Source organism: Lissotriton vulgaris, chromosome 3_1 (assembly GCF_964263255.1).
Source record: "Lissotriton vulgaris chromosome 3_1, aLisVul1.2, whole genome shotgun sequence".
Taxonomy (NCBI): domain Eukaryota; kingdom Metazoa; phylum Chordata; class Amphibia; order Caudata; family Salamandridae; genus Lissotriton; species Lissotriton vulgaris.
Window position 1 is genome coordinate 143,795,257 of NC_141689.1, and position 25,564 is coordinate 143,820,820.

The window sequence follows — 25,564 nt, forward strand, 5'->3', positions numbered from 1 at the left end:
GTATACTGACATTTTCACAATAAAGGTTTTTAAAACAAAACACGGTAGTAGTATTTACATTTGTAAAGTTTTTACTTTTAGTGACTGTTTTCGAATCAGTAAAAGGCAAGTGAAATAAAGCAGTCCAATTACATGACGGATAAAAGGTATAATATGTAGGAACGCAGTAAAGATAAATGGTCAAGGGCAGTTGTGTTTTTCATGTCTGCAACATAAAGTGATCGATAAGAATCTGATAATCAGGCGTATCGGCGACTAAGACAGCAGGCCGAATCTCTTTTACTCAACGGCTCCGTCATGGAAGGAAGAAACGCCCTTTTTCTCGAAAAAGGAATATATTTTACTTGCAAGACAGTTGTAAATTTTCCGGGAAAGTACATTAGCCTGGAATATTATAACATATGTTTGAAAAAAAAATATTGTTCGAAAATAATAAAAAGCGTAATTTTTAGGTCATATGACCAAGCTTTTCATCATTAAATTAACAAAAGTAAAATGAACCAATGAAAAGTTTTATTAACAAGTCACATGACCTGTTATGCTTACGTTACGCGCTGCGCGCCGCGCCTCGGATCACTTCCGGGTGCGCTAACGCGGCGTGTCATAAAACGCATTACGCGACAACGTAGGTCAAGAATATAGTCTAAATGTCTCCACCAACCAGCGTTCAGAACACAACCCCTTTCAGCAGTCCAAAAAGTTCTGTTAAATGACAACAGAGGGGACAGGCAACAAGAACCATCAATCAAAGAGGGGAGGGCAAGTTCTTCTCTTCCGGGTCATGTTGGGGCGCTACCGGAACTGATCGAATTGGTAGTCTATAGTGTTTCTGGATGTTTCAGACTAAAGCTGGCGTCAGCATGAGACCACTACCATCTCGTAGCTCCGTCGTGGCCATTCCACGAGCAATCATGGCAGCCGCTCCCCACCAGAAGCCTGCGGGAGTCGGAGGCCCCCAAGACTTTTGTAGAATCTTCACGGCTGAGGGGACGCTTTTCGAGAATGGGACCCAAGCCCTAGCAGACAAGCGTCCGAGTTCCAAGGTGTCCCAGGGCCATTTTAGTGGACCAGGCCCAAAACCGAAGAGCCGGCCGCCATTTTGAGAGTCCTGTGGCAGCCGCCTATCGCTGCACCGCAAGAGCGGGCGCATCTCAACTACATGGTGAGCGAGACGCTGTAGTCGCAAGAGCGGGCGGTAAACAGCTGAATGGCGGAAGAGGCACAGTGTAGCTAAAGCGGGCGGAATGGCAACTAAAACGATAAAGGGGCGCCCCACTACAGCTTGTCTTCAGGTCAAACGGATTGTGGGACAAGGTCCAGAATTGAAGAGTCATCAAAAGGCAAAAAGTTCCGCCGGACCCCGGGACCTGGCCGCCTATGTCGGGGGCGATCTCAGGCTACACCAGTGCTATAAGACTTGGGGAGGGTGTCGGAGCCAAGCGTCTTCTCCGAGTCCATGGCCATCACACCGCCCCTCAGGGGCCTCCGTCAAGCTGTTTAGGAAGGTAACATATCACATTGTTTTCTAATGCAGTCAGGTCCACAAACGACACTCACTTACTTTGAGAATAGTGAAGCTGCAGTAGGTGGAAATAAGCTTCAGACAGTGTTACAAGCACTGCTCAGAACTCTTAACTATGGCACCCAACATCCAGAACTTATGCTATTTGAGAATGGTAGTGACATCGAAGCATCTCAGGGACCAAAACCATTAACGTACTTTCACGTATGAAAATCTTACTTGGGGAGGGGGCAGGAGCGAAGCGCCCCCTCCCAGTCAGCGCCACCACACCGTATGTTGAAAATCTGAAGCCATCGTTCTACAAAGTCAACCAAACTTGGATTGAAAAATCTAGAAAAATGTACAAACTGAAAACCAGTTTTGGTCTGCATAGCATCAGTAGCAACGCTTGAGTCAGCGTTGTGTCAAGCCGCCATTTTGATTCAACAAAGCACAGGCATTGAAAAAGGCTGAAATTCAGAACTCTAAACTATGGCACCCAACATCCAGGAGCTTGCCATCCGGATCTTGGAGCCTTGTGCTGTTTTCGATCTATTCACACATCGGTCCACTACTGACATCATCTTATAAACCAACGTTATGTAAATAGTTTTTTAATAAAATGTTTTACCCTGTTTCTTTGCTGGTGTGTTGTCTATATTTTTAATATTTGCATAGGGTTTGTCGTTATTTTGTGCGGGATGGGTGATGGAGCCGAGCTGTCTTGCAGCCCTCATGGTGTGGAGCTCAGTTCATCTCACTTTTTTCGTATTTCTCATGAAGGGTTGTTTCTAATATTTCTATTTTAGCGAGGTCAAAAAGAGATCCAATTAGTGGCCTACTGATTTTGCTCGATTACTTTTATTTTTTTACACGATTTTTCACTATCTGCAAAGACTAAACAGAGTATTGCGACTTTGTGCTTGTTTGTAAATAGAGAATGATCCAAAGAGAACCAATTCTAAAACAGTAAATGCTTGGACAACAATCAATCAAATGGAGAGACAAGGAGGCACGACGGATTACAACGGGGGTAAAGGCCTGCGTTAACTACCCTTCAGTATCTGCAAAGAGAGAGTACTACTAAGACAAAAGAGGGGAGGGGGGGGAGGGGTGCAGCGTTCAAAGCACATCAGCGTGCATAAATACGAAAATGTTTTTATCTATCACGTACTTGACATTTTAAAGCTTTTCATATTTGCTATTAAAAAACCAATGAAATTCACAGAAAAAACCATAGGTTATAGTGGATATATAGTTAGGAATTTGCATTTACAAAACCTTGAAAATTCAATGAAAAAACCATTGGTTTTAGGCCATATATAGTTAGGAATTAGCATTTACAAAACCTTATTTTACTCGCATAAAACCATTGAAATTCCATATATAGTTAGAAGCGCTAACTATATATCGCGCACCCGCAATCCACTGCTGATGATGTCACATATTACATCATTCATGACATGGTCAGTGACATCACTGATGACATCACTGATGACATCTCAAATGACATCACTGATGACAACTCAAATGACATCACTGATGACATCTCAAATGACATCACTGATGACATCACTGATGACAACTCAAATGACATCACTGATGACATCTCATTTGTCATCACTGATCACATCACTCATGTGATAATACAATGAACCTCTTCAGACTCTAATATAACCTTACATACACTCAGTATAAACAGACACTCACAGACTGTCACTCATCCATGGAGTTACTCACACACCTAGTCAGTCATGCAAAGAATCAATCACACCTCCATTTCCTCAACTATAAAGTTATACACATCTTACTTATTCAAACATATAATAACACATATTTATTCTCTTATATAATCCCTGATACAAGCTCACAGTGATCGATACAGCCACTCACACATTCACTGGCTCTTATGTTCAGTTATTTATATATCTCAACTCTCACATGTATTGTGTTTTACATACGTACTTACTTGCACATGTAGCAATGTGAAATCCATTCACTCACCAACACACCCATGCACAGTCAGCCGCCCATATAGCTGTTTCCACATGCACTCTTGAACTCATACTCCTAGTGAATCAACTGCTTACACATCTATGCACAGAGTCACGCACCTCCCAGCCACCCACACACACACTCAGCCTCCCATTCAAATACTTGGGCAACCAATCAATAACCCATATGGCCACTCTTATAGCTACTGATCAACACATGCAGCAGCTTACACAACAACAAACATACTGATGCACAAATTAAGACAGTTTAGTCACTAACCCATGCACTCAGTGAGACACATTTAATCACTCACTCATACAGTCAGTCATGCACCTACTAAATTCTTCAGCCAGACACTTATACATCCACTCATTCTTCAATATGTGAAACATATTTAAACTTTACAGACACATACAATCACTGGATGTTGTGATCAGTGATGTCATCAGTGATGTCATTTGAGATGTCATCAGTGATGTCATCAGTGATGTCACTGACCATGTCATGAATGATGTAATATGTGACATCATCAGCAGTGGATTGCGGGTGCGCGATATATAGTTAGCGCTTCTAACTATATATGGAATTTCAATGGTTTTATGCGAGTAAAATAAGGTTTTGTAAATGCTAATTCCTAACTATATATGGCCTAAAACCAATGGTTTTTTCATTGAATTTTCAAGGTTTTGTAAATGCAAATTCCTAACTATATATCCACTATAACCTATGGTTTTTTCTGTGAATATATATATGGCTAAAGCTCACAGGAAAAGTAGAAGCACCCCAGAGCGACACACAGTAAAGATTGTTCTAGATGAGTGAGCCCCATTACGAGCCTGGTGATGAATGAGAGCTCCTACTGTGAATGGGGTACCCTCCCCGCGGCCAAACCCACCTATCAGCAGTGACGCAGCAACTGCTCCTGGATGTCATTGGTTGAAGAGCGCCCATAGTTCTGCTCTTGTGTTAAAGTTAATAAATACTAGTGTACAACACCCATGTGCAAGTGTCTTCACACATGTTTGTATGGATGTGAGTGTGCAAGCAAGATGTGTCAATCAGACTGAGGCCTCCGCCCTCCAGCAGCACCTGCAGCATAATCCTGTGACTGGAACACCTGTGACGTGCCAGGCCCTGCACTGTGATGTCACGAGGTCCAAGGCTAAGAGGGGAGGCCTCCACCACAGCAGAGACAGGCTAGCACCAGGAGCAGAATCCTGTGAATGGAACACCTGTGACGTGCCAGGCTCTCCACTGTGATGTCACGAGGTCCAGGCTAGAGCCAGCAGCAGCATCCTGTGAATTGAACACCTGTGATGTGCCAGGCCCTCCGCTGTGATGTCACGAGGTCCAGGATAGCATCAGCAGCAGAATCCTGTGAATGGAACACCTGTGATGTGTCAGGCTCTCCACTGTGATGTCACGAGGTCCAGGCTAAGAGGGGAGGCCTCCACCACAGCAGAGACAAGGAGAGGCCCCTGAGGGAGAGAAGGTCGGGCAGAATTAGATTGTCTTTGAGGTTCATCTTCATCGTAGGATCATTTTGTGACTAAATAGGTTTTTGCTTGTTTTAACCAAATTGAAATAAAACTGTGTCTCTGCTGCTTCCCCCTTACACTGCAACATATGTCATAAACCGGTGATGCATGATGACAGGAAGTTCACGGGGATTGCGCTCGAGAAACTCATGTATGCAGAGACCTCCATCAAGGATTACATCTAATTGTAGGTGGTAGATATGGGGAGGAAGCAAACCTGGACCGTGCTCACTAGTTTTTTGGCCTGATTATAATGCGCGACTGAATTTGAGCTTCAACTCGGGCACCTGCTTATATCTGTAAGTGCTTTGTTGTGTATTTATATTTATATAAATATGTCTACCTGGTTTCTGTAGTCCTTTCTTAGTGTTCCTACCTTCACTATCTCCCATGTTATCTATCTGTGTTCTATTTGTGGTGTTGAGGATTCCAGCCCTGGCAGTTGGTCTGGTCAGCTGTGGGGTTTCTCTGCGTCTTAACTTATCTTGTAACTTAATAAATACTCCTAACTACAAGAAGACGTATCCTGCTGCCTGCTTAATTCCATTTACAACATTTTGGTGACGTTTGGAGCTGACCAGACCAAAGGCAGACTAAAGGAGAAGACCAGGAAGACCAGAGCAGTACCTCACCAAAAAGAACCCATTTAACTGCAGTCTGTAATGAAGAAAAGTAACCGGAAATCTGTGCTTGCAAGACAGTGCAAAGGAAATAGCCGCAAACTACAAGAAGAGTCAATAAAGCAAGTGTAAAAGACATCGGCAGCATGTTAATCCTGGTAAACGCGTGGATATAAGTATAAGTAACAAGCAACTGTGAGTAACAGAGTTTTGAGCAAAGTTCAAAAGACTTTATATGATTGATGAAACTACTTTGAGGTGAATTAAACGTCATATTGAAGAGAATCTTCTTTAAGTAAAGAGACTGGTGACGTTTGATAAAAAGACTGCTAATTTCTCTTTTAAATTGGAAAGTATTTCCGGGTTCCTGCCTAATAACCCATGATTTCACTGAGACGCAAATACTGAAGACGGACTCGTTTAAATCTGCAAGTATAATTTCTATTTTGTTGTCAGTAAGCTTCTCTAAACAGAAAACGGGTTCAAGCAAACAAAGCAGAAAATAATTGGAAACTGTCAGTCTCGGTTTATTCATTAGTCGAGCTATGAATAACTGCCAGAGATCAACTGCCGGTAACATTTATTGTGGTCAGCCATGCAGCTTCCATGCCTCTCATCTCAGCTGTTATAAAAAATTAACGTTTAGGGAATCATTTGCAGCTACCTGATCTGTATCTCCGTTGCTGTGTGTTAAGAGATTCAAAGTTTTCTTGGTTATTCCCTGGACAGTTTTTTCTGCTTGTATGCTGCGTGGAGCGTTGTTTTTTAAAGCTCCAATATGATCTCCTCAGCTGCATTGGGATTATGATGACGTATTAGTTTGGGAAGACATCCTAGCGGAGGATCAATGTCATTGACACGTAAGCACGCAGCGTTGTAAACGTCAGGAAGCCTTTTTGAGGCTCAGTTGTGTTTTCATGGTATCGCTCTTTCATCAATGTATGTGAGACTACAGAGGGTGCGTTTCACTTCACGAAGCAAGGATCGATTCTTCACCTGTGGCCAACTCACTCTTCTCTTCGTTTCTCACTAGAAATACAGTGAGTGGAGCGCTGGCATTTTCCATTTCATGATAAGAGTTTAGTCACAAGGAATTTGATCGCGTTAGTGTAATCGACACCTTCCAAGTGCGTCGGTGGATATAAATAGTTTTTTGCGCAAGTTTGGACAGACTTATGCATGAATCACTTGCTAATATGTTCGTTTTGAAGTTAAGAATTTCATTTGCAAGAGTGCCATCTGGTGGATCATTTTGGTATTTCAAAAATCTTTCTGTTTCAAAAACGATTTCGAAATTCACTGAAAATGAAAGACTATAGTGTTTAGCACGGATCAAATTGAAGACCAGTGACGTAAATGGAAATTTAAAACAGTGTTTCTGACAGTGACCTGGAAAGTGTGGCAAGTGAGGTTATAATCTATTGTGACTCAAACTCTATTTTACTGAAAGTGATAGACTGTTTAGTCTAGTGAGTAGTCAAAGCTACTAAAGAACAACTACAAGGATGTCCTTGGACCTAATGGGAGGTCAATACAAGGTCCATGATACAAGAATCTAACTCGGAGAGGTCTAGGAAGTGCCAAGACCAGAGGGGGATAATGATCCCGAAACTAAGAGGGGACACAGAAGATCTAGATGGGGACTCCTGTAGTTTAATGGCACTAAAGTTTTTATAAAAAAACAAAGGAGAGACGGAACAAAAGAGAGACGGAAAAGTGAATTCCTGTACCCGAAGATCCAAGCGATGGATGGGGACGGAGAAATGTCCCTGTAATGGAAGGGGACGAGGTTAATTCCAGGGGACAAAGGTCCCAGGCGAGTCTCTGGACAGCAAGTCCACTAAGGGGGGCAAAGGTCCCAGGCGAGACTCTGGATGGTAAGTCCACAGCTAGGAAAAAGGTCCCAGGCAAGTCTCTGGTCAGTGTGTCCATAAGGAGGGCAAAGGTTCCAGATGAGAGTCTGGACGGTATTTCCACCACGGGGACAAAGGTCTCAAGTGAGACTCTGGACGGCAAGTCCAAAACGGGAAGAAAGGTTCTTGATCAGCGTTGTGACAGTATGCCCTCAACGGAGGCGAAGTCAGAAAGCCTGGATTTGAAAGAAAAGTTCCAGGTTTAACAGCGAGGATGGACTGTGGTTCTGATGCCAATACATTTTGTATTCTGTAAGGAGAGGTAAAGGAGTCCAGAATAGTGGCATGGAGTCTAGAGACTCTAAAACTGGAACAGTCTAAAACTGGAACAGTGAGTTTTGAACTGGGTCAGTGATCAATGTAGAGTCTAGAACCTGTGTCCAGGACTGAGAATGTACAGGGTAATGACTGTTAGTCTGGTGACTCCAAAGCTTATATAAGTTCTGAAAATGTGACAGTGAGCCCAGAAGCAAGTCAAGGAATCTAGGAGAGGATTGAGCGTCAGAGCAATCGTGACTGAGAAGTTTCCGGTTGAATTATGACAGTGGGGTTTACAGAAGTACCAAGTTTAAGGTCCCAGATTCTCGAAAGAGAGTTGTGATGGAGAGGTTCTGAGAGGAACTAGGACTAGGGTTTGTCCCACAACAAATGTTGTGTGCGAGTTGTGTCTAGTTGTAAGACAACTCATCAGCTTGTCTATGAGGGGCTTATGTTGTTTGTGGTCACCTCAGGAATGAGGTATGAGAGTGCTCGTTCTAGATCAACTTCAGGTACATGATGACAGTTTCAAAGTTACTTTCGAGTGTTGGTTGGTCTTGCCTGCTGCAGGTCACAATACCTGTGTCAATGGTTGGGTTGACTTGTTGATAATAGTAGAGGACAACCTTCATGGAGCAACATAGAGTTACATTGAACGATCTTTGAACCAGTTTCATATTAGTGATTACTTCTGGTGAGGGAACGCTCACCTATGTGCAGGTCCTTTCCCTTTGTTTGTTTATCTATGGTAATTTCCCCTATGGGTACTCTTTTTATGGGGACAAGTGTGGACAGTTACTACCTCAATCCAGTTTGTTCTTGCATTTAAGGGAAGTTGCACAGTTTGCAAGGGTGATAAATGTTTACTTAGGGGAGGTTGTATGAGCGATTCTCTCTTCATTCAGTTTCAAGGGTCTGTTCTCCTTTTTGTTTTCTTCATGGAGAGGTTGTGCTGACATTCAGTGCCTTATTCTGGTTTAAGGGTCAATACCCCTAATGTACTCTATCTAGGAGAGCTTATATAATCTTACCTGGTGTGTTTTACCCAATGGTGTACCCTTCTTTGGGGAGGGTGTGGGGCCTGTCTGTACCCATGGTATACCCTATGTAGGGTATGTTGTAGTTTTAGATCCAGGGTGTGAACTTTTGTGTTTTGGTGGTCATTGTGGAAGGTAATGGTGTACCCTTCTTTGGGGAGGGTGTGGGGCCAGTCTGTACCTATGGTATACCCTATGTAGGGTATGTTGTAGTTTTAGTTCTAGGATGTGAATTTGTGTGTTTTTGGGGGTCATTGTGGAAGGTGTAAAAAGAGTTGTTGTGGCTATACTTTCCTGGGGCGGTGTCTTTTACCCAAGGGTGTACCCTTCTTTGGGGTGTGAACTGGTGTGTTGGGGGTCATTGTGGAAGGTGTAAGAAGAGCTGTTGTGGCTGTACTTTCCTAGGGCGGTGTATTTTACTCAATAGTGTACCCTTCTTTGGGTATGGTGTGTTTCGGGGGTCATTGTGGAAAGTGTAAGAAGAGCTATTATGGCTGTACTTTCCTAGGGCAGTGTCTTTTACCCTATGGTGTACCTTTCTTTGGGGCGTTGTGTTTTACCCAATGGTGTACCCTTCTTTGGGTATGGTGTGTTTTGGAGGTCATTGTAGAAGGTGTAAAATGAGCTGTTGTGGCTGTACTTTCCTAGGAAGGTGTGTTTTACCAATAGTGTACTTATCTTTGGGTATGGTGTGTTTCTCCCAAGGGTTTGTGTCTACACCTACTTGTGTTATTTTTTTGGGGGGGTTATTGTGGAAAGTGTACCTACCCTATGGTGTACCCGTGTTTGGGGGAGGTTGTGGGTGTGAACACCTTTCCTTGTTGCATTGATTTTCATTCATCTGAACCATGTTTTGTTTTCACCAAGGGAGGGGGATGGAGTGTGTAGTACAAATGTCTACTTTCTTATTGTATTTCTGTTCATGTTAGTGATATTTCTGATATCTCCATGCTTTAACTCCTACTGTGTGTTTGAGTCTTTCATTTTGTCTTTTGATGGTAAGGGGAGGAGATGTGTTGTGTATTTATACTTACATAAATATGTCTACCTGGTGTCTGTAGTCCTTTCTTAGTGTTCCTACCTTCTCTATCTCCCATGTTATCTATCTGTGTTCTATTTGTGGTGTTGAGGATTCCAGCCCTGGCAGTTGGTCTGGTCAGCTGTGGGGTTTCTCTGCTCTGTGTCTTAACTTATCTTGTAACTTAATAAATACTCCTAACTACAAGAAGATGTGTCCTGCTGCCTGCTTAATTCCATTTACAACATGCTTCCTGTTGAGGTTTAATTTTTGTGACAGGTGCATCGTGCCAAAATGAATCCTGCCTGTATATTTATGCACGAAGATGCCACCGTGTTGTGCCATACTTCTACTGAACTGGAGTACTTTCTACTGGCTAATCAGTAAGTGCTACCTCGGTGGGTAAATGTATAGTGCTTTTGCAACACTACAGCTGCGTAAAGGGCCAGAAGAGTTGTCTCCAGTGACCACCTGTGTCTGTAACTTTGCCACTGCGCTAAAAGGTGCCGATGTTCCTCGAGTGAGCTGTCCATCAAAGTGAGGAAAGGGCGGGAAGACGTTGCATACCCTAATATGTGTGTGACAGGGCCAAACAGGGGGGGGGGCTTCTATGTGAGTTCACATGCCTCTTGTTTTTAAAGGGTCAGAGACCGATCAGAGCAGCAGATGAGAAGAAAGCAGCCTCCTGGTCAGAGGAAGTACACGGGGATTGCGCTCGAGAAACGCATGGATGCAAAGACCTCCATCAAGGATTACATCTAATTGTAGGCCGTAGAAATAGGGAGGAAGTTTCAACTCGGGCATGTGCAAAAATCCGCCCGAGGAGATATCGAGAGATTCACGGATCGCGAAATTGCTGAAAATTCAAAAATTCCGCAAGCGGAACGGATTTTGCACGCATACCCAATTACGAGCATGAGCTGCATGCTAATTGGCTGAAAACTGTCTGTTAACACTCCAAACCAGGGTGTTTTGGCAGCCATCTTGTGCCTCGGTAGAACCCGAGGAACAAGAAAACAGAAAAAGAAACGTGAAAAATGCAAAAAGGGGGCAGGTAGAAACACCCTGACCCCCTGGTGCATACTGGAGATTCCTGCAGGGCTAGTTGACCCCAGGGGCCCCCAGTATGCAAGGATAATTAGTTCCCCTGCTGCAAACGTGCCAGGGGGCTGCATTGCAGAGAGGCCCCTTTTTTCATCTCTCTGCAACACAGCCCCCTGGTGCATACTGGAGGTGCCTGGTGTGCTATTTGTCCCCCAGGGACCCTCAGTACGCAAGGGGACTTAATCCCCCAACTTAGAACGCGCTACGGGGCTTGTTTGCACAGTAGTGAAGGTAGAAGGCGGGGCTTGAGATGATATGTGTGCAAACATGCCCTGTGGCGTGTTTTAGTTGGGAAATAAATTCCTCTTCAATCCAGAGATCCCCTAGGGGTCAACTAGTCCAACAGGTACCACCAGTAAGCGCCACGGGGCTGCGTTGCAGATTGTTGTAAAAGGGGGGCATGCCCTCTGAACACCTCTCTGCAACGCAGCTCCTGGCGCATACTGGAGGTACCTGGTGGGATAGTTGGCTCACAGGGGACCTCAGGATTGAAGAGGAATTACTTCCCCAACCTAAAATGCTCCACAGGGCGTGTTTGCACACATGTTCCCTCAGGACCTGCCCCCTTCCTTCACTATTGAGCACAATATTCCTCTAAAATCAGGCGAACTACGAATTCAGATTTACTTACCTGTTATCACGAGAGACGTCAGTGCTGCATCTTTGAGCCCAGTACGGACCCTGAAAAGTAAATCTAACTTACAGTAACTTGAATTTAATCCATAGGCTAACATTGACAGGTTTCACATGCAAATTTTTCTAAGTGTGGAATTTTGGAGCTTTAAAAAATTCCTCTAAAATCAGCCGAACTAGATCTCAGTGCTGCATCTTTCAGCTCACTACTGATCCTGAAAAGTAATTTTAACCGTACCTACCAGTAACTTGACTTTCCTTTCATAGGATATCATTGCCTGCTATATAAAATAAATGTAAATAAAAAAATATATAAAATAAAAAAAATATTACAATTCCAATATTTTTAAAAACATTTTTTTCAATTTATATTAAAAATATGTAATGCAATCTAAAAAATAAATATCTAAAGTTAAACACTTTAAAACAATGTAGTACATCAGTATAAAAAATATAACAATTAATAAATTATCATTTACAAAACCTCTGAAATTCACTGAAAAAAACATAGGTTTCAGCCACGTTATAGTTAGTAAATTAGCATTTAAGAAACCTTAGAACTTCACTGAAAAAAAACATAAGTTTCACACATCTTATAGTTAGCTGGACATTTCACTCATACAAAACCATTGAAATTACCCAGTTATAGTTAGTTCAGCTAACTATAACTTGCGCGCCCGCAATGCACTGCTGATGACGTCACATATTACATCAATCATGTCATGGTAAGTGACATCACTCATGACATCACTGATGATATCTCAAATGACATCTCTGATGACATCACTGATGACATTATACTTGTGAAAGAATGGCAGACCTCCTTTCAGCGTAATATATCCTTTGATACACACATTTAAAAATAGAAACTAACATTTTCCTAAAAATATAGATACCAATACCAGTTACAAGAACCTATTCAGTAATTCCACCATCTACACACACATCCACTCATTCACCAACAGTTCTATAAAGTCACTCATACATGTTCTCACTCATCATATGTACTCATACACCTATACATCCTGTCACACACCGACACTCATCCACAGAGTTACTCACACATCCATTTATTTGCATATACAGCAATACACACCCCACTACACTTACTTTTACAAAAACGTACACATACTTACTCTCTTAAACAATCACTTATAGAAACACATACATATTTATACAGGAACTCTTCCAATCTTTCACTCTCGCATATAATCACTTATATACATCAATACTCACATATACTAGATTAAAACATATGTAGTTACTTATAAAGATACTATTGAGACAGTCATTCACTCACTAACACACCCATCCACACACTCATCCACCCATACAGTCCTGCACACATGCTGTCTTCAAAACACATACAAACAGTGAGTCACTCATTCATGCATCTATGCACTAAATAATACCCCCCACCACACCATACAGACACTCATACTGATACTCAAAATAAAACTAATCACCCATATACACACTCATGTAGCTACTCACCAACCCATGCAGCCACTTATACACAAAGTGAGACACTGATACAGATATTTACATATTTAAAAATAACTCGCTAATACATGTATTCACTAAGATACACTTAATAAGGTAGTTATACAATCAATTTTACAAAAAAAAAGTCCATGTAGACAGTTATTTACCCATTTATTCTTCCATCGACCTTTAGATATACATATAAAAAAATATTTATTTTTCAGAAAAACACAACTTTATTGGATGATGTCATCAGTGATGTCATTTGAGATGTCATCAGGGATGTCATGAGTGATGTCACTGTCCATGTCATGAGTGATGTAATATGTTATGTTATCAGCAGTGCATTACGGGCGCGCAAGTTATAGTTAGCTTAACTAACTATATCGGGGGAATTTCAATGGTTTTGTATGAGTGAAATGTCCAGCTAACTATAACATGTGTGAAACCTATGGTTTTTTCAGTGAATATATATATATATATACATATGTCCGGTTTACCTGTCAGACCCAAGTACAGTGCACTGATTGTGCCCAGGGCTTTAAATTCGAATGCTGCTGGTGGGCTTGCAGCACTGGTTGTTCCACCCACAGAAGCAGCCTTGTAAAATGTGTCTAAGGCCTGCCATTGCCCTGGTGTGTGTGGCATTTCCTAATAGTGAATTACAGCCATTTTCGTTTTTCACTATTGTCAGGCTACCTGTTCTCCATAGGCCAGAATGGGCAGTTAGATTATTACATCTTAAAATCCTAACTGACTATAGGAACATGGTAGAAATTCGAGTTTAGTATGCCTGAACTCAGAATTCTACAATACATCTTTTAGTGAAGTTGGTTTAAATTGGCCTGCAGTGGTTGCCTGACTGCCAAAGAAAGGAGAAAGGGACTTTGTGTACTTTCATCAACTTGTAAGGATCTCCAAGGGATTGGAACAGAGCGTGCCTCTTGCTGAAGTTTCAGGGACAACAGACTTCAACCTCCAGCTCCCCAGAGTTCTTTGGAAGTGCCTGCTGCTGTTTTGGGCCTTCTGAGGGACTGCATGTTGCAAGGACCTGGAAACGTGACTCAAGAGGAAGAAGCGTGTCGCCGTCACTGCTGCTGCTGTCACATCATGGATGTCGTCGCTGTCGTATTGCACTGCATCAAGAGAAGCGCCTTGCAATGAAGAGGAAGCATGTCACTGTCACTGCTGTTGCTGTCGAATCATGGATGTTGCCGCTGTAGCTGTAGTATTGCACCGCATCGAGAGAAGCCTCTCACAACGAAGACGAAGCATGCCGCTGCTGCTGCCGTCGCATCGTGGATGTTGCCGCAGTAGCTGTCGTATTGCACTGCATCAAGAAAAGCACTTTGCATCCAAGGAGAAGTGTGCCGTCGTCGGAGCTGCTGCCTCGCATCTTGAACGTCGCCACTGTAGTTGTCGCATTGTGCGGAAGAGAAGAGTGTCCCTTCCAAAGCTGTTGTCATCGCATCGAGGAACACGGGTGTCGCTGCTGCAGCTGACGCATCGAATCGAGACTTCTCGCATCATCTGAGCAGCATGCTGCATCGGGAAGATCTTCACGTCTTTATTTCTTTGCACCTGAACTTTGCCGCATTTCCATCGCTGCAACTTTTTTGTTGTGGAAGCACAACGCATCGCAAGGTAAATTGACTCGAAGTGTCGCATTTTAAGAACTGAACAGAACTAAGTTAAAACTACCATTTTTAAGTACAGTATTGTGGATTTTTGCGTTTGTGGTCTTGTGATAAGTCTATATAAACAATACTTTTTTTATATAAAATCTGTGTGGTGTCCATCAGTGGTGTTATCACTTGATTACTGTATTTGGTCACAAATGCTTTACACACCGCCTCTGAGATAAGCCTGACTGGTCGTGCCAAGCTACCAAGGGGGTGAGCAGGGTTAATTTTAGGAGTGTGCCCCCTTACCCTGACTAGAGGCAAGGGTCCCTATTTGTCACATGTACCCCCCTGTGTCAACTTGAAACCCCCAAATCTAACAATATTCATCAGAACTCTCTCAAGATTCGCTTTCCATACTTGCAACTACTAAGTTAAAAGGATTGTTTCTAATCAAGATAAACTGAAAACAAACATTTCTGAGGTGTGTTTTCTAATACTGAAGTCCATAAACTTTGTTTTATTGAAATGTATTCTAAGTTCACTGATGTTGATTAGAAGCGGTCAGTCAAAGGGGCATAGCTGCTGCAGGGAAGCAGGAGACAGATGGGGACATAAATCCTGCTAAGTGGGAGCAAGACAGGGGCATAGATTTTTTGGAGTGAACCTGACAATTTTATAAGGAAAGGTTTAGGTGTCCCCATTAATCACATGTATCCTTCTAGCAAAATAAACTGATGGCTGCAAGGGATGAGGACCAGAGTCATATGTTTTTTTAATTCCAACTGTAAACCCTATTCTCATGGTGATGTAAGAAGTCCTTTTTCTAATTCCCTAAGAGGAAGAGAAATCCAGGACAGATCAAAAGAAAAGCTGTTTTCTATCTACTCCACTAAAAGCTTTTAGGGTGAAAAGTATTTGGGCTGCCACGAAAAAACCAGCAGGTCCAGAGGAAATGGATATTTGTCTAAGGTCCAAAAGAGTGTTCGGGAAGCTTTGCCAAACCGAAACATTTTGCTTGCAATCCAAGGAACAGACTTTGAAAGGTGCAGAAATGTGGTCAGGATATCAGGAGACACAGACCCTTGCACTACAAGTTTTGAAGATCATGGCATTCATTTCCAACAATGAGTTTAGAGACTTTGATGCTAGTTATGAGTATTTAAAACTGTGTCTGGAAACTGTCATGTTTTTTCACATAACTGAACTGCTTTAACCCATTGACCGCGGCGCAAATTCCGCCACGGTGCTGGCGAAATAATCAGTGGGCTGGGTTCGGACCGCCCTCTGCACGTGCCAACTGTGATGTCGGACGGCCGGGGGCCGCCCGACGCATGCAAGGGGTTAAATACCTTCTGTCAGGACATTACTTCTTTTAGTTGTATCAATGAATACACACTTTTGGTCATTTTTGAAAAACACATTTAAATCTCTGTGGTGGTAAATTTCCTTCAATGTAAAATATCCACATTTTTTTAAAAATGCTACTCCTGCTTGTATACAATTTGCTTCATTTGCTTGTCATCCTAACAATTTAATAATCACAATGAAAGCAACCCGGGAGATGACCTGCTCCCCACTATACAGAGAATACAATATCAATGCTTCATTAATATTTCAACCACAGTCCTTTTTCCTTGGATGCTGAAATAGGGAGGGATATTGGATTTCTCAATGTTCAAAACATTAAATAATCTATTTAAGAGTAAAGTTCAACAAATATACCCTTATACCATCAAATGTCCTTATAGGTTTTTTTCAGATATGTAGCAGACCTCTTTGACACAGTTTATCACAAATAATAACAGCATTCTTCTTCTGATTTTGTTAATTTGTATTTATAATGTACAGATTAGGAATGTTGCTGTATTGAGTTCTTCTTATTAATGTTGTGCTTGTATTGCTGTTTAAACCCCACAAATTCTCTTGATTTGCATGTCTTTGTCCATCAAGCTACCAGTAGTGAACAGAGCATCTTTCAAAGAAACCTGCTTTTATTATGTAAACATAAATTGTTTATTGGGACATCAAGCACAGTGCATCAACACTCTCTCCCCACTATTTATCAATTGATTCCAATGTACTATTTAGATCTACGTTTGATTTGGTTTGCAAACATACACATATCTAAGTGATAGAAGCATTTTTGTTACGCCATAAGGAATTGTGGGAAAGGAGGTTTGAGTCAAAAACGTTCACTTACCATGTCAGGTATCTGACTGTTGTTAGTTACTGTCTCTCTTATGGCTGAAATAATGAACAATACATTTTGGTCAATACATTCAACTAAAACACCAAACATCTTCAACAGAAAATCAATTACTCACGATGAGTTAGTGGTGCTTGCCTGTGACTAGAGGTGACATTACCCAAATTGATTAAATGCTTTCAATACCTGTCAGTTATGGAAATCAAGGGTACCCCGTAGTGCTAACCAGGGCTTGAAGTACATGTAAAAGAGACAATGGCTCAGGGGTGGCCTACTTGGTCCAGGTTAGAGTATGGAATTATTTGTTCTAGAAACTAAATCAAGAGGGAGCAGGATAAGTAGGGCAACATGTGTAGTTTTAATCACATTTAAATAATGTCAATTTTATGAAGATACGTTCAGGTGCTCACAAAAGTGACAAGGTGTGTAACGTGACTGAGTGGCAGTGAAAATTATATGAAATATCACATGAACAACAAAAACGAAATCCACAGGGAATATATACAATAAGGGAATTTTCATTGGGGGTCGACGACGTTTGTATCTTTACTTAGTTAAGATCATCATCAGGACAGGGTGAGCAGCCTGAAACTAGAGTAAAGGAAGCTTAGATTAGCGCTGTGCCCTACATGATGTATATATCTAAAACAATGCTTCTGTGCTCCCAGTGTCACGGAAATAACAATTGGCATCCAAGTTGCTATCTGACTGTAATTACTATTTAGTCCCAAGTGGTTAGACGACAGAGAGGGGCATTATTGGCATGCTTAAAAGGTCGATCTATTCAAACCGAGCGGTATTTCTGGCAGCAGAGGGGAGAAATGGCGAAGAGTGAGGGCACACCTCAATTGGACAGTTTTGAAAAAGCTCCCCCTTACAAAGCTATTTTTTGCCACTTTGGGATTCATCTAATTTTATATGTGCACTCGATACTTTATTCCTGGATGCTATTTGTAAAAAGTGCAATATAGGCCAAAGAATGATATGCAGCAGAATATCAAACTGCCCACGTTTGCACTATTTACACCGGTGCATCTTGGAACACTCGGAGTGCCAGTATGAAGGTCACATGACATGTTAAATTGAGCACTTGCATATTCAACTGCAATGATTCCCACCTGTGATCAAGGCTTTAGTAAGCCGAAATGCATTAGGACTTGAGTGGCTGAGTGTAAATAAAGGACGTGCCATGTTTTGGAACCGGGCTCGGCTATCCCTCTTTTGATTTAAATATATATATATATATATATATATATATATATATATATATATATATATATATATATATATATATATATATATATATATATATATATATATATATATATATATATATATATATATATATATATATATATATATATATATATATATATATATATTAATGCTCACAGCTAGGTGTCGACGTGCGAGATGCACTCGAGCACAGATGAAGAGCTCCAAGCCTCAGCTCCACTAAAAAGGTAAAAAGGCTCCAGCCGGCAGTTCCCTTTTACAGTCCTGCTGCCATCTTCGCCTTACGCGTTTTGAATAACTTTATTCATCAGAGGTTGATGGTGAAGGAAAGCAACATGCATTGTCCAACCACAGTTCCTTTTATTGCCAAATAGCGCGCCCTCTGATGGGCTGCTCATGATGAGGCTATGCAATGTTTTGTGGGCATTGTAAGGGGAAGATATTATTTGCATCTGTTTCATCCTCGTTGCTTGTTTATACACTGTTGGTACACAAGCTCATGGATTGAGCCCCTGTCAGCGTGTGCCTTCTAAATCCAGCATCTCTGCTCCATATCGGAGGTTGGTGGAATACTTGCCCCTGTGGCCCCCTGCTTCATAGGGTGGTGCATGTCGGCGGCACGACCGCCACCTCTGTATTAATGCTCCCAGCTTGGTGTGGTCGTGCAAGATGCACTCGACCAGAGATGAAGAGCTCCAAGCCTCAGCTCCACTAAAAAGGTAAAAAGGCTCAAGCTGCCTGTTCCCTTTCACAGTCCTGCTGCCATCTTCGCCTTACGCGTTTCGAATACCTTTCGCAGACATTGGGCTCTGTGCCAGAGCACATGTTAAGCATGAAATGATTGATTGGCCTATAACTGGCCATTTAAGCTATACTAAAATGCTGACATAGATGAGAGTGATGATGAAAGACATGGATGGAGTTGAACAAAACAGGACCTGGTCCCACATCCTGGGAATGGTCATAGAAAATTAAAATAGATCTAATTCCATTCCAGTTGGACTTTGTAACAAGATGCAGAGATCCATGATGCTGAAAGCTCAGTGAGGTCCAACAAGTGAGTGCAGGGATGCCATGCCCATCAGCTATCAGGTGCAGTGTGTTAGTAAGGGCCAGCAGAACTGGTGGTGTTGTTCTACCAATGTGGACTAAGCCAGATTGGAAAGTGGTTAAAAAAAGCCAGTCGTCATACACAATGAGACTGTTTGCAGGACAAAAGTTTTCATTCGCGATCTGAGGGATTCTCAATTTTCACAGAACAAATGTCCTTTTCTCAAACAGATTCATCTCAATAACATTAGGGATGTCCGACTGCAGTACTTGTAATACGGTATTCGGACGGTTGGTGTGGCTGTCCTCGGCTGTCCCCACTCCTCCACTGTAATTAGGCTCAAAGTATTTTGTGCATGGGACCCCACAGCTTGTTATGTAACACTCTTGAATCCAACATTCACCATGTACAGTAAATTGGAAATTGAGCAAACTTTTCCAAGACAAGAGGGATTGAGGGAAATCAAAAGTTGTCCTGCACATCTACCCTGTGCTTCTATTGGAATTCTATAACGCATATTAGCAAGCCCATTATCGCCATTTTAGCAGCAGTTTCCTGCCACTAAAACAGCGATAATTTTTACGAGGTTCTTGCTAATATGCCCCCGAATTCCTGCTAGCTGATTGAAGGGCATATAATTGGTGATTTACTATACAATAAGTTGTAGAATTGTTCTGAGTGGGGGATTACATAGAATGATTATGCTGGCAATGTTGGAAATTAAATAGTTATTTAGATTCCCACATACACTTGTGAGGGGAGTATAAGTCATCTTACAGCAGCTAGAGTACCTAGGGCCCCATTGAGACCTTGGTGGGTAACCCACTGGCCATCAAGAGAGCATAGGTAAAAAACATTGCAGCCATGGTGGACTACAGCCTGCCAAGCATCAAGACATTTCCTGAGGTTTTCCACAGGTGGAGAACTGCATGTGGACATATGACAGTTTTTCTGAGTCTGTACAGATTAACCATCAAGAACCACTCAGTAGTGTTGGGACTTTTTATCTCATGCAAATACATTTGCACAACACCACCATCATCCATTAAATGAAGCAACATATTTCTTTTCGCCATATCTTCTAGGTCAGAATTTCTAGATTTCTCTTTTAACACATGTTTTACTGATATTTTTCTATGCAGCACTGACATACTCTCCGGGTCCGACACTAGTAGAGTATCCAGGCAATCCTTGATGATCTGAATTTGGCAGCCCATCCGCCTGTATCATTCAGCTGGAGATATGATGTAATTGATTGTGTCAGAGCCGTTGGTTTACACCGTGAGGCAACCCGATAATTAAGAATATTCTGCTTATATTTGTATAATATATTGGTGAGTCCCAACTCCAACCTCAGTGCATTATTCGCTAATTTTCTGTGCATGCCTAGCCATCTTTTCTAATTATTCATTTCTATAATCTGCAACTGAGCTATGTTCTTCACAGTCAAAACCTCACAACCATAACAAAGCAATGTTATTATGTTAGCGCTGTAGGTCTCTCTAAGTACTTCTATCAATGTATGCCCAATGCTAAGTCCATCCTTTGTAAGGTACCTGTAATAAACTTAGATCAAGCTTTCTGGTAGTCTGTGTAAGCTTTAAAATTCACATTATATCTAAAAAGAAGTCCTAAATATCTATACTTTTTATCACCTCTACTTGGTCACCACTTAGCCACTGCTTGTGCCTTATTTCCTGAGCAATCTATCTGGAAAACCCCATTAATTTAGTTGTGGACATATATTTGGGTGACAGAATAGTAAGAGCTGTAATTACCTATGCACTTTGAGTGCCATGGAGGTCATTTGGGGTTTGAAAAACTAGGTTCTAGTTTACTCAGTTGCTAGGATGCTGTTCTGCTGTCTTGCATGACACTTGAGTTTAGAAAACCTAATTACTTTAATTCATAGAATGCACCATTTATGAGTCACATGCTTATCTTTTGAAGTGTAGATGCTCAATATATGACCCTTTACAGGAAAATGTCTGGTTCTCATGCATGCCATCTAGAAGTATTGATACCTTGCTTCTTCCTTCTTTTTGCTCTGACCAGAAGTATTCCTGTGACGAGAAGCACAAGGAGCAGTATGCCAACAGTTGGTAGAAGATAAAGCAGAATAGTTTCGCCAGAGGAAGATCTAGAAACAAATGAACAATGTATGACTTACTTGATGTCGTATTTAATTCAATGACATTGAACAATAAATGTTTTAATAATTGAGGACTGGGCAAAAATTCAATGCAAGCCAACCCATTTAAGGTAACTTTGGAGTACAGTTGACAAAAGTTTGGTATAAATTTCAGTCAGGTTTTTTAAACCCTAGAAGATCTTAAACCGTCCGACTGAAGACAGGTAGGCCTGAGATTGATATGGATGTTTTTTTCCTCTAATTATATTGGACATGTGAATATAATATTGTGGTTTTTAAATGTTTTTTAATATGTTTGGATTTAATCCAATTTTAAGGAATTTGTGTGATAAACTGTATGTATTAACCCCTACTTAATATTGGAAATGCTACCCATGGTTTTGTAATTAATGTTGTGATGTTGTGATATTTGATGATATTGTAATGTGTGTGCTCTCTGAAGTGGCATTCAGCATCTTTTCCCCATAGTGTGGTTTTCATTAGAATGTGATTAATATGTCCTACTAGTACAATTACCTATGCCGATATAGTCGTTTGTGTTTAGTTGGGACATATTTCCCTTCTTTTTCAAGGTTACAAGAATTCCAGCCATCACATTTTGTGTGTTTTATAGAGCTTTTGACCAACATGGGCTGTTAAAATTCAAAACACACAACTTTGCAAAACAGCCGGGCTACAATTTCCCACAGACAACAAATTTGTTTTTTTATATGAAATTCAACATGTCAGATTCAGGTCCCACAGAAACCATGTTTGCCTCTCTGCTTCAGATGGTTTTGTCATCTCATCGATCCAAGCCTCTACATTCCTCCTGAGTGGAATCATAAGTGACAGAAAGGGATTTGGGAATGAGTGCTCTTTACTTTCTACAAAGAGGTCTAAGTTTGAAAACTCTTCTTTCTGGTTGAAAACCAATTGTCCCCAGCATCTCAAAAGGATAATTCAATAATCTTACTAAATTCTCTTTGATTGTAGCTCCAATGCCCACAAAGGATAGGAAAGGAAGGAAATATGAATTAGGCCTGTATGTTCATTGCTTGATCCGCATCCTAGGGAATCAAGTGACAAAATGTCAGTGTTGGCAACCCAGTGTAATAACTCTTGTAGGCTCCCATCTTCAGATGGTCTAAATGTTGTATTTCAATGGGGAGGATGTAAATCCTCTCTCACGAAGTGCAGCAGATTTGACCTGACCTCTAACAACCAGCACTTCAGCTACAGTCTGTCCCGCCACCGATATTCACCCCGCCTCCTTCAGTCTTGATTCCCAGCCCCCATCCTGTTGGCTTCATTACGAACTGTGGGTCATAAAACAACATCGGACATGGAGTCAGCTTCGAAGTTCTCAGTGCATTGCCATTTTGTATTTTTCATGATGTTAGAAGAATGGAGTTAGTCTGAATTGAGCTAGGATAAAGCTGCTTCTTTTAGCTTCTTCTAACCCACCAGTATCACTATCACTCCGCTATGATGCAATCATCCATATCAGCATTGGCTTTCATCAATGGTCATTGTTATGTACACAAGGAGCACCTGAACATATACATACCTAGAAACTGGTGCGTGCTGATGAATGCTAATGTTGGTATGGGCAATCCCATTATAATGTTGTCATCATGCACTTGTCCATGCCAATGTAATCATTCAACAGCTATTTGCATTTACGATTAGATGCAGGTTATCTTAGTACAAAATGATTTATATTTGAACCTAGAAATTAAACCGTGCAAGTGAATGCCAATATTTGTATGGACAATCATATTATGTTGTAAAAATGGGTTCAGTATAAGTATTCTTCAAGAGGTATTGCTATTTACATACGATACAATTTACCTACTCACTTTTGTTAAACCATTATATACAAACCTAGAACTGCATCAGATGCATTGACTTTGAGCACGGAATTGTAATTCAATATTGACTTCTTGCTTATAAAAACAAAGGCTACTTATGGGAACATATTTTCCCTGAAGAAATCCCTATTAGAAAGTTGCCAGAACTCTGCCCTTCTGTGTGGTCACCCCAAAAGTTCTGTTTTTGTCTGGACCATATTTTTGTTGGCTTTAGAACTTTACCTATCCTAAAGAGAGCATTTATCTTGCCTGTAAGTCCCTAGTATACTATGTAGAAAATGCACCCAGGGCATGAGGTTAAATACTGCTAGGGACTGCAGCACCTGCTGTGCAATCCACTACAGTGGTAGTGCAAACATGTCTACCCGGTGTGTCTAAATGTTACAGTGTAAAACTTGATGTGCAACCTGTCAAAATAAGCCTTTTGACAGGTAAAGGCCTACATTTTCAATATTAGTAAATCACCCCATGGCATTTAAGAGTGGGACATATTGAGAATTAATATGACCATGACCCTACAGTGTCAATGCCCAAAATGTTATTTCCACTGTGGCAGACCTAGCTGTCCTATGTAGAATAACAGAGTATAGATTAAAATAATAATTCTGTATTTCAGGAACTTGACTAGCTAGAAAAATAATGAAAGCACAACATGTTAATAGTTATTAACAATCCAATTCAATGCTGAAGTCAGATTTTTGATAAATATTAAGGAACAGTAACTTTCAGAAAGTGACCGTTCGCCCTGCCAGATGCTTCTGGAGGCTAATTTGAATTAATTCTCAAGCTGCTCTCAGCCTTTACTTGTTGTAAATGTGGCTAAAAAAGATCTATAGGCTGACCAGAATGGGCAGGAATAACTCCTCTGGGCTCTGCAGAATGTGTTTATGATTAGACATTAGCAAAAACAGCAGTGTTTTGCATCTTATGCTGTGGACTGTTTCTTCATACCACTGCATGTTTTTATAATGCATACATACTGTCATTTCTACTGCTGTTATGCTGACTGGCATGTAAGGAAGCAACAAAACACCTCCACTTTTGTCGGTCTTGGCCATGTTTCTGTATGGCGCACCAGCTGTGGTTCAGGTCCTTCATTTCTGTTTCTGTTTTCCACAGTTTACTAAAAAGTGTTTTCTCTTCCATTTGCCTTTAGATGTGCTGTGGAGATCTGTCCTTGTGAAGGAGTCTTGTTCTCTTATGATGGTGTGCCATATCTACCTCCATCTTTTTCTCAACATTATTATGTACAGCACACTTATCTGCATTTGGTAACCAGTTCCTAGAGCAAGATCTTTTTCAGGTCCCTGGTGTAGAAGGATGACTGTTTGTTGATGTCACTATTTGACATCCACCAATGTTCTGATCCATAGAAGAGCATCAGCTTGGTGTTGGTGCTGTCCAAAGATGACCCCTACACATTGTTTCGCATCCCGAAGTCATTCCTGGACTAAAAGGTCAGAGGGCATGCACAATGTTCTGCATTCATCCCGCCTCTTATCCTTGTCCAGTCTTGACGGAGTCGGGGCACGATCAGACAGGAACCAGACCATGTGTGTCACAGCACTGATCTGGTTTCTACCACCAAGAAACAATACAACCTACTGTGGGTATAATGGGCAAGGGACGTGTATACTCTCTGCTCTCTGGGTAAAAAAAGGCTCCACCCATCCATCAACCCTAAGTTGTGCATCACCTGTGCCAGCACGCTCGTCATCAATGGCTTGGTAGCATCCCAGGGAGGGTAGTAATGTTCCCCACCATTCAGAACACACAAAAAATCACCTGCCCATATGATGGGGGTCACTATCTGGTAACATATCCAGCATTTCTAATCTCTTTCCCATCCAGAAAACCTTAAATCAAAACACACCTCCTCTCTCCATCCGTCTCACAGTAGGTGAGTCAAAAGGGGATCCCTGGGGCCACCCAGATGGCTACCCCCCTGGCGAGGAGTCAAAAGAAAAGAACACCTGACTCCTCCACTTTAGTTGCAATTTTTGCACCTCAGCTGTCCCAAGATGCGTCACTTGCAGACAAGCAACCTGAATCTTATGGCGTCTGAGGCAGAAATGGGGCCACTAATGCTGGTGTAATCCCAGAGCCCCTGAACATTCCATGTGACAATGTTGATTTGGTGATTCATACTCACTGTGATCTCAGAGGCTCAATTGCACTGCATACAACAACATGCACTCCAAAACGATTAGGAGTACCAAACAAGGCAACAGACTTGCCCCCACCCCAGGGTAAAAGTATAACAACCACATCTACTGCACATCCATCAAGTACCCTGCTGTCAGATCCCACAGCCTTACCCCGCCACCTACAAACATGGC

The 25,564-nt window shown here is 41.6% G+C and overlaps 1 protein-coding gene across 2 annotated transcripts in view; it reads right to left on the reverse strand.

Annotated features, from left to right (window-relative positions):
- The window catches only part of LOC147726108 (CMRF35-like molecule 9), a 261,759-nt gene that overhangs the window by 67,476 nt on the left and 168,719 nt on the right, over positions 1 to 25,564 (reverse strand). For both annotated transcript variants that reach the window (XM_086960213.1, XM_086960212.1), the window contains exons 4-5: positions 21,245 to 21,360; positions 16,928 to 16,971 (exon numbers count right to left, since the gene is read on the reverse strand). In XM_086960213.1, coding sequence (XP_086816339.1) covers positions 16,928 to 16,971; positions 21,245 to 21,360 — 160 coding nt within the window. The remainder of the gene's footprint in view (positions 1 to 16,927; positions 16,972 to 21,244; positions 21,361 to 25,564) is intronic.